Genomic DNA, 11,172 nt, shown 5'->3' on the forward strand with positions numbered 1-11,172 from the left:
GATTAGGGTAGACAAATTTAAAATAATATTTTTTAGAAAGAAACTTTTAAAATTTCACTAATTATATCTGAACACTCCATATTAATAAATCCGATGTCGCGGCGACGTCGATAATAATTAATAAGTATTGACTATTGAGGTAATTACGAACGGCGAGACGCGTCTCATAGCGTACATAGTAAACACTAAACTCTGATTAACATTCCTCCTGTACCCGCGCGCCAATATTTGGAATGACCCGTATCGCCAGCTCGTACGCACGGCCGTATCTCGCGCTTCTAATCTATTTCACGAATTCTATAATAATATTGTACAACACTAGGTACAACGAAAAACCGATTCTAACAAATACAGTAAAATACTGAAACATACATCATATTATATATTTTATAATATAAAAAAAAATTCACATTTTTAAATATCTTATAAAACAAAATAATAATTATTTATTTGTCCCGTGTTCTAATTTCTAAGTGGGGAGACGTTGTCTCTTTGTCTCCTATGACGCTTCGCCACTGAAAGAAGGTATATTAATTTTTTTCCGAATATCGTTTGGACCATATCATTTAAATGGTTCATTATCCATTAATCCCGGTGCAGGATTATGTGGGATGAATTTTAACCGGTCTAGTTTGGCAAATTTCTAGTAATTTTCAACAAATTCGCTGGGCTAAACCGGTGTGAAAAATAATGCACCGGGATGTTTGATATCATTTACATTGTTCATTTTCCCGGTGTGGGAATTGTGGGATAATGTGGGATAATTGATAATTTTTAACCGGTCTATAATCCGAGTCCAGAGAACACTACTTGGGCACTCGGCCGAGCATGGCACAGCCAAAATATCCAAATGAACGCGCCTCGCCGCCTCTGACGCTCCACCGTCTCGAGGTATAATTTGTCGCGCCAAACCCCCGTGAACCATCGCACATCGTCGTAACTTCGTAAGCCATTTGTAATGATATGCTCACACACCATTATAATAAACTAAAATTTTACAGAATAATAAACAATAACGGCCAGACTGTCGCTTGTAGAAATCGGTCGCATCAAATAAAACCATTAACAACGACAACTATAAGATATCGACACGCACTCATAACAATATTACGTAGGATGTGTGTGACCTTATTTTATGCTGACGCCAAAAAATAATCTAGTTCCCAGGCCCACGATAATTTAGTGACAAAGCCACCCACCACTCACTGGTCAGCATCCTCGCGTCCGTCCCTTAAATCAGTGCATGAGCACCAACCACCAGAGTAACAACCTCTCAAGTACTAAAGAAACCGATTTCAACGAGCGACAACTGGACTTCTTATGCAAGCAATAATCAGTGCGTTCGTTAATTCAATTTGTGTATTTGAAGTATTACTTTGTTTTATCTAAAACCTAAAACTCCTACAATATTGTCTACAAACAACTGCGAATCAGGTAAGGTATATAATATAATATTTTATGTTGATTGCAGTTAATACATTCTATGTGCTTTTTTCCATAAAATTATATTGTACGGACGGTGTATTTGATCTAATTCTCGAATACACGATCTCGAGAGCCCTCCGAACACCTGGAGGAAGGTAATAGCGTAATAATTTTACTACTCTAACTTTTACTATTTTAATATAACTATCGACAGGAGTCGTATTTATATTTAGATTTTATTTTATCTTAATTTTACGTTATTACACATCGCTTGATGAGTGGACCATATCTTAGTATTCTGTCCGTGGTTTAGGTGAATCCCTAGATTAGATCATATACAATGATCTAAGATCCCTATAGGTTGTTAATTGATAATATTTGATAAAGATAAACCATAAACGTGTGCACACAGCACAGTGCACATTAGACACAGTATAGTAGACAATTATTATAATAATTTATAGTTAGTACTGTAATGATATCTACATCATTGCGCCTACACATCTTATTATCTTAATGATTCAATATCATCATAATAATATAAAATATGTCATTACCAGAAAACCACAATAAATATCTGTATTCTGTACCCATGTACCCATTATATTACCCAAAATTGTACACAACAACAACAGTCATACTCATTATAAAATCAAATTACAAAACAATATCTAATAAACACTATCAAAACATAGTAAATATCTATACCCATGTACCCTGATATTAATCAAAATGTACAAAAAACTATTAATAAGTAATAACCATATATATATATTTATACATGTACAAATGTCACTAATCTTACAAAAACATATTTTGATTATACCCATGTACCTATGCAAAATAAACAACAACTATTTAATATGGAACAACAAAGTATCAAAAGGTCAATACTATAGTATAAGTAGAACCCCCATTTCGATATTCAGATCAGTCTGTTCACATTATCCAATACTGTCTCATACAGTTTCATACGCACTGTTTTATTTCGCTACCATGAAGACTAGAATAAGGATACCAAACTCGTACAGCCGTCTGCATTAAAAGACGTACGACACGTACCGAAATGAGTCGAACGTTTAAATGGCAACAAGCCACAATCCGTTCACTAGGGTTGCTACTTTAACCCGTCTAGTATAGGAATTATTAATGTTTTTGCGTTTTTTGGAAATTATATGCATTATTTTGAATCATGACCCTTTTTAGATTTTATAGCTTGTACGATTACGCATTTATACATGTTCATATGTGTATAGGTATTTCATAAATATTTTTTTATTATTGTGTAAATAATTAAATTATAAAATAGTGAGCCCGATACTATTTGATACCTAGTACCTACATCATACACAAATGTCTTTTTTCGAACGATCGTTTTATAGTTTATACCGATATATGTATAATGTATCGTTGCACTAAAATTTGTTTTTTCAAGAATGTCGAATGTTTATGAAATATACACATATACACATCCGCACATGTATAAATGCGTAATCGTACAAGCTATAATATCAATAAATGGTCGTGGTTCAAAAAAATTCATATATTTTCCAAAAAACGTGAACCCCTTATGTACGCAGCGTAACCTGTGGCTGTGTGGCCGTTTAATCGTGCGACTCATTTCGGATCTGGGGACATTTTTGTCATGCGGTTAATGCGTTATCACTTATGACTTATTAGAAGCCATTGAACTATATTATGATATATATAATATGTTATCATTGTTATCATATAGTTCAATGTCAGAAGCGGACTACGGAGTTCGGACTTCAGGTTTAATCGTTTAATGGTTAGTACATAACAATTTAGTAGTTATAGTAGGTACTTAAATCAAGTACACATCATATTATCATAATACGTCATAGTACTTATGCTTATTGACAATTGTACTCATAGACAAATTAAATTAAGAGGACGTGATACCCGCATGTGTTGTCTCTGTCTTACAAGTGCGTAACATAGCAAATTTACATATACAATGTTATGCACTTGTAAGACGGAGACAACACATGTGGGTATCACGTCCTCTTAATACTTAGATATTACTATTTTTATCATTGTTAATATTAAAACATCTTTCTTTCTGACTTCTGACCATGATTCAAGATACTCTCCTAAACTGTGGTTCTGACTCATGACTACGCTGTGACCTGAGACATTATTATTAATTTATTATATATATGACATTATTCTGACTTTTATTGTAGGTAGTCTTAATGAGGTCTGATACTTTGATAGTTGTTTTTGTAAGTTACCAAATTGTGTACATTATGAACAATAGTAGAAGGATAGCATTAGTGTGCAGGCTAATGCTAATGGTCAGAGATACCTACTGTAAAAGGAGAACTAATTGTTTGCTTAAAACTCTGTGCAATTTTGTGATTATCAATAACATAGGTTATTAAGCCACTGAATCAATTATATGCATACCTACCTTATTGGATCTTTCTAAAATATTATACCTACAAACTAACTAACTACCTATTGCTATTGATGAAAACTGATTTAAACTTTTTAAAATTCTTCCATCTACCGAAGTACCAGGCGCAGAGTTTCAGATTAAGGTTTGTAAAGTTTTCATGCTAAGTTTTACAAAAAAAGAATTTGAATTAGAATATTGAATGTCTTGAATTAGTTTTATTACTTGAATTATATAAATTTTCCACCATACTATATACAAATATATAAACATATTTTATGCTTGATCAGTTCTTGTCAGTTGTCTCAACTCACAATAGTTCTAGTTCTATTGTGTTGGTCTTTTCTTTTCTTTTTTATATTTTGAAGAAAATAGGTAGTATTAAAATAAAATTGATAATAATATGTAATTTGAATATACCTAATACAAGTTTTTTTTCCCTAATAGTTGAAATTATATGTTATTTTTATTTACTGTTAAATTCATGTTGAATAACATTTTTAATCGATTAGAAACTTGGGCATGTTATGATATTAGTTCTTGCATTTGAATTGCATGTATCTTGCTATTATTAATTTTTCAAATGTCATAAAAGAATTAAACATTAAAAGAAAATATTAAGATGACTATGGGATTAGCTCTAATATTTATCAGTATGTATATTGTATTTATAGAAAAAAAGTATGTAAATTAAGAATGCCAATCCGTGTGATTGTATCAAGTTTGTTGATTATAGAATTTAAAAAAAAAAGTCTGCTAGTAGGTGTCGCTCTGCTGTACAGTAGGTTACAAGAAGGTCACTGTTATGGGTGGTGTTAAATTTGAACTCAATGATATAATATCATTGTATAAGAAAAACGATTCTGAGCGAAAACGGTCAGTCAGCCTATGATATTACTAAGCATATTTGATGATATTATTGTGAATAATATAATTTATAAATAACCTATTTACCTAGAACCATGTTTTAAATTTTCATTCCTTAGCGATAAAAGTTGAACATTTTATAACTTTTTAATTACAAAATTATTATTAAATTTTAAATTTGATAAATTTTGTTAAAATTCAAACTTTTAATGCTTATAAAAAAAAATTGTGATTATGGATTTTTATTTTTTTTCATCTGCCTTTGAAACAATATACTAAAAGTGTTCTATTCAATTTTCAAGCTTTTTTAACCAACAAATAAAATTTTATTGATAGATATTTTTTTAAATTTTTATAAGAAAATTTACAATCTGTACAATTTGCACAATAAGTAAATATGATACAAGAAGATTATTTATAACAGTGAAGAATTTGAGGAGAGCAGCCACCCATTAGTGACTTTCATTTTGAAGTAGAATTAATTGATATATTATAAAGAAACAAAAAATGGAAACTTAAAATGTCTGTATAAACAGCTCAAAATATTTGGAAAATGTTATGGTGTATAGAAAATGCTAATATAAACATTCAGTCAAAATTTCATGTACATTCGCTCATTTGTTTTAGAGTTGCACCAAAAACCAATATCGATTTTCTCAAAAACAGATTTTGCGTAAAAATTCCTGTTTTTCCTTAATTTTTCTTTTGTTTTTCACGGTGCTTTTAAAACTACTGAGAAAAGATTCTATTAAAGAAATTCTAAGCATTTTTACTTTCCTAAAAGGCGATGACACAAAAAAAAAAAAAATTGAAAAAAAAAAAACACTATTGTTAAATCAATTCATTCATCGCTCTGCTCCTGCAGAGCGATGAATGAATTGATAGACGTGTGGCGTCCGTGTCCTGCATGTGCTCTCTCTGTCTTATGATCATACCACATGTCAAATTTGTGTTTAGCAGTACCAATTTTGTGCAATAACATTTAATAATAGAGATATTTATATTTATAATTGACCTATTGTTAAACTTTAAAATGTGAGCATTATCTTATCTCATTCTCTTAAAACGTTTAAGCAAGTTTTAAGAATATAAATTATTATAATCTAAAAATGCTCATAACTTGCTTAAAAATGTAAATATTATAAAAAACCCACAACAAAAGAGCACATAATGTTTTTATCTTTAAGTTTAATAATAATTAATTTCACTCTATTACTACACAAAGTAACCCACTAACCACAAAATTGGAACTACTGAACACAAATTTGGTACATTGTGCGTTTTTTAGACAGTAACAACACTACCGGGTTATAGTTCTGTTAGGTTAGTGGGTTACTAAATTTAATTTTAATGAAAAAATGGATTTTTATTAAATTTTATGAAAATAGCTATGTACATAGGTATTGACTACTTTACATCTTATTATTATCCTCCTCATAAAAAAATTATAATTTTACTGATTTTTCTAAATTTCTGTCAAATATTTTCTTTATATGCTGATCCAGCCACATCACTCTGGCATCAAAACATTCAACCATATTACACACCAAAGTTTATCAAAGCTACTTATTTACATAAACATTTTTATTATATACTTCTATCTCCCAATGTTGTTGTTAATGTGTATTTTTATATTTTTGTTTAGATTTGTTCAAATAGTTTAAAAGGTCTAAAATGTTTAGCAAAATGTCAGCTATCAAATGTGAGCCACAAAATATATACATTAAACAAGAAGATAATATTGATGAATCAACTGAATATAATGATAGCAATGATGGTGAATTCACTTTTCAATGGTAAGTATTTTATTACAACATTATGGAGGATCTTACAATAGACATATAATAGAATTCTATTATATGTCTATGGATCTTACACTTCTACCTGATAGTCTTGTATTTGTCAATTGCTATTTTATATTAATTTTGTGTATTCAATATTTAATAGCATATTTTTTTAATCTCATTAGCTACAACAATATTGTGCTTTCTAATTGCATACATTAAACTATTTACATGTTTTTGCGAAAAAATTGCATTTATTTTTCAAATAAAAAAGGAATGCCATAAATACAACAAGATAAGATACCACTTGTGTAATAAAATATTATATGCTCAAAAGTTAGGTAAAAAGGTGGGCAAGTGGGTGTTGCTCTGCTGTTCAGTAGGTTACAAATGGGTCACTGTAATGGATTGTGTTAAATTTTAATTCAATGATATAGGTAAAATCATTGTATAAGAAATATGATTCTGAGCGAAGATGGTCAGTCAGCCTATGATATGACTAAGTATATTCGATAATATTATTGTAAATAAAGTAATTAATATATTATAACATATTTACATGAGACACTGTTTTAAATTTTTGAATCCTTAGCTATTAAAGTTGAACATTTTATAAATGTTTTAATTAGTGAATAATTAGTGAATTTTCAATATGATAAATTTTGTCAAAACTTTAAACGTTCATAAAAATTTAATTTGACTTTCTCGTAGACATTTTTTTTTTAAGGTAGACAAAATTATGACGAATCTTGTATTACATAATTTTTTATGAATTTCAAACTGAAAATATTTTGCCAATTTTCGTGATTTTTACGTATTTTGTCAAGATTTAAACTTAAATTTTTAAATATTGTTGTTACAATATATTAGGAGCTTTGTATTTTCAAGCTTATTCACTAAGAAAATACATTTTTTTTTGACATTCATAGACATTCAAATCTAGTTCCCATATTCCCATTAGTGTTCAAAAGCGCAGAGAAAAAAACCAGGAATTTGTACGCTAAATCTGATATCAACAAAATCGATTTTGGTTTTTGGTGCAACACTAAAACAAATGACTGAAGATACTTGAAATTTTCACCGGTAGTTTATATAGCATTTTCTATAAGCGATACAATTTTCAAAAAACATTGTTTTGTTTAGAACTGTTTACGGACATTTTCAGTTTCAAAGTTTTTTTTTCTATGAATGTCAATAAATATTTATTTCTTTGGTGAAAAAGCTTGAAAATTTAATACAAGGCTCCTAATGTATTGTTACAATGACATTTGATAAATATTAAAATCCATTCACAATTTTTTTATTAGCTTCTAAAGTTCAAATGTTGACAAAACACGTAAAAATCACGAAAATGTGCAAATTATTTTGAGTTGGAAATTCGTAAATAAATTTTTTTTTAAATCTAAAATTTGATAATGTTACACAATATTCCAAATAATTTTGTCTACCTTTATCAAAAATAAAAAAATGTCTACAAGAATGTCAAATTAAATTATTATGTAGCGTTTGAAGTTCATATTTTTATAACATTGGATATTCACTTAATTTCTCATGTAGCGATTTCTTTATTTTGTTGTTATTCAAAAACGAATAACCGTAGATACATAAAAATTTCACTGAACGTTTATATTCTATACATATATTTTCTATACACCATAAAAGCTGTGCAGGCCACCCACCAATTTCTATTTTCTTCAACAGACGACACTGGCTCTTCCTGGCCCGTGTCGCATCTGTTTAGTCCTCGGCCCTAGCTCTCCCTTTTTTACTTCCCAAGGAGAAACACCAAGATTATAGATTTTGTTAAATTTATTACTGTTTTTTATCAACTTTGGATGAGTTACAATCAACCCTGGTGTTGTCCGTGGGAAGAATAATAATGTGGGGGACCTACAATTCTCTGGTGGCTTAATAATAATATTATATTGTATAATACAATGTATGTATTGTTATGTAATTATAATTTTTTAATTGGCCGATACTAAACACACAAATTTTTGTTATTATATTATCCGGTAACTGCCTAGGAGATTATTTTGTAAGAGTTAACGTTAAGATTAACTAGAGTATATTGATACAAAGTTTATATAACTTAATGTAATTTAGCGTTACCTACTTCACACATTTAGATTCTGGGGAGCAGAGATTTATTTATATGAATGTATGATTTTACAACAATGTTTTTTTTGTCTGTTGTCACCTTTTAAAGTGACTCTCTAGACACCTAATGTACAACAGAGCGTTACCCACTTACCCTGTTTTTTTTATTATTCATATACTACACATTTTAATCATCTTAACTTAAATTGTTCGTTTTTAATGTCATATTTTAAATTTAAATTATATAATTCAAAGAAATATTTTAAATTATAGTTACAGGTCGGTGCAAGATTCTAAATATACTACAGAAAATGTTGAAGCACAAATAAAAACTGAAGTGGATATAATTGACGACCTTATATATGAAAGTTTTTTTAAGAAAGAGAATTACAATTATGATCCATCAATCAGTATGTGCTATACGCCTACAACATATTACATAAAAAGCAAGTCTACAAATTGCAATCTGAATACTAAAGCCTCAACCATAAATTTAACACCTAAACACAAGACGGCATTATATAAAAAAAAACAATACTTTTCTCAAATTGAAATCAAATCCGAAAAACCATATAAATGTGGTATTTGTAATAAATCATTTTCACTGAAAGGAACCTTAAAAACTCACATTTGGATTCATAAAAAAAATAAACCTTACAAATGTTTTATTTGCAACAAATCTTTTTCTCAGGCATCAACTTTAATTACTCACAAAGTAATTCATAATGCTGAGAAACCATTTAATTGTGATATTTGCAGAAAGTCGTTCGCACAGAAAGTAAATATGAAAACTCACATGATGCTTCATATGGGTGAAAAATCTAATAATAAAACTTGTTATAAAACAATTTCACTAAAAGAATTTTATACGAAAACTATTACTGATGAAAATCCTTACAAATCTGTCATCTGTAATAAATTATTGTCTCAAGGAACAACTTCAAGTATTAAACAACAATTTAAATGCCATATTTGTAGTAAATTATTTTCATATAAAGGAACCTTGAAAACTCACTTAATAATTCATACTAAAGAAAAACCATATAAATGCCATATTTGTAGTAAATCATATTCTTATAAAGGAACCTTGAAAACTCACTTAATAATTCATACTAAAGAAAAACCATATAAATGCCATATTTGTAGTAAATCATATTCACAGAAAGGATACATGAAAATTCACACAAGAATTCATACGAGAGAAAACCCATAATATAAATGAAATATTTGAAGAAAAAAAACATTTTCTCAGACCTCAACTTTAAATATAAACCACATTATTCATAAGGTCCATTAAATAGTTAACTGTGCTCTCTGTAAACTATTTTGCTCAAAAAGTACTTATAATTAAGTCACTTAAAAATGCATAAAATATACTAGCTGCCCTGCCCAATGTTGTCTATCACTAGATTTGTATTTTTAATAAATATTTTATACAAAGTTATATACCATATTTATTCTATTTATAATATTGATATAATATGTGACCAATTGCAACCATTTAAACAAAAAATGTGTTCTTTTTTCTTAAGCTAAAAAAAATTATGTGCGAGCTACCATTTATCTATCTGTAGCCTGACGCGATACTGCGTTTTACTGTGAGAGGAGTTTGGGTGACCGTAGTACAAATCAGAGGTTTGTATATTATATCAAAAACGTCACGATTAATATATTACTAATTAACTAGTTTATTAACAACGTTACACAATGTATATGAATATATGATATATGAGGAAAAGAGTTCGATACTCTATGACGCGAACTCGAAAACCTCCGTCCGATCGCAGGTCGCGATACAGGTCGTAGCCGGTGTCTCCGCCTGCGGTCCGACTGGCCTCTACTCGGGTACACGACTTGACGACTTAGCGACCGGCCGATCAGAGAGCGCGTCGCGGTCACGAACGTCTGATAGGTAATGACCGTGACAAGCCTATAGGAGTTGAAAAATCAAGATATAAATACTCTCCAAATTTCAAGTAATCTATTGATATAACTTTTATTGAAAACGACGGTCTTAGAAGATAATATCTAAGATATCTAATATCTTTTAAGACCGTGTTGAAAACGGTCCAGTCGTTTTTTGGGGCTATTGCAGACTTCAGATAAACCAAAATCAATTTTAGTTATATAAACCAATATCGCCCGTGAAAAAATACAAAATGTAGATATAAGTCCTAAGTGTATCTTGGTTTTGGTGTATCTCCATACCTCAGTTCAAAGGAAAATTTGAGTAGCTATTTGAGAACTAAATCGACCACATTGGACAATTAATATATGGTGGATTGTATATGGCACTTGGTATTAATCGAACATGGTTCAAACAACTCTTTAAACTATCCTGATATCTCAAAGATAAATTTTAAATTTTCACAAAATTGGTTAAGTAGTTTTTGAGAACCTAAATTTTAATAGCTACAATTATACATTAAACTCTCATATTTGTTCCCGGTGCCAGTTTTTAAATTGCCCACGATTCTATGAAATTGGAAAATTAAATTTTATATTTTAGTTGGCACTACTTGATAACTATTTAGGGAGGGTTGATAGGGTGTATTATATCGAAAAAAAAATGACTAC

The 11,172-nt window shown here is 29.5% G+C and overlaps 1 protein-coding gene across 3 annotated transcripts; it reads left to right on the forward strand.

Annotated features, from left to right (window-relative positions):
* The first annotated feature begins 919 nt into the window (after window positions 1-919).
* On the forward strand, window positions 920-10,039 carry LOC132947268 (zinc finger protein 254-like). Of its 3 annotated transcripts, none has more exons than XM_061017527.1 (3): window positions 920-1,434; window positions 6,357-6,507; window positions 8,869-10,039. In XM_061017527.1, the coding sequence occupies exons 2-3, from the start codon at window positions 6,386-6,388 to the stop codon at window positions 9,806-9,808; spliced, it is 1,062 nt and encodes a 353-aa protein (XP_060873510.1). In that variant the 5' UTR covers window positions 920-1,434; window positions 6,357-6,385; the 3' UTR covers window positions 9,809-10,039. The 3 variants fall into 3 exon arrangements, with proteins under 3 accessions (XP_060873510.1, XP_060873508.1, XP_060873509.1); XM_061017525.1 differs by lacking the exon at window positions 920-1,434 and adding an exon at window positions 1,859-3,214; XM_061017526.1 differs by lacking the exon at window positions 920-1,434 and adding an exon at window positions 3,465-3,989.
* Window positions 10,040-11,172: the final 1,133 nt, after the last annotated feature.

The sequence above is a fragment of the Metopolophium dirhodum genome, chromosome 6 (assembly GCF_019925205.1).
Source record: "Metopolophium dirhodum isolate CAU chromosome 6, ASM1992520v1, whole genome shotgun sequence".
NCBI lineage: Eukaryota > Metazoa > Arthropoda > Insecta > Hemiptera > Aphididae > Metopolophium > Metopolophium dirhodum.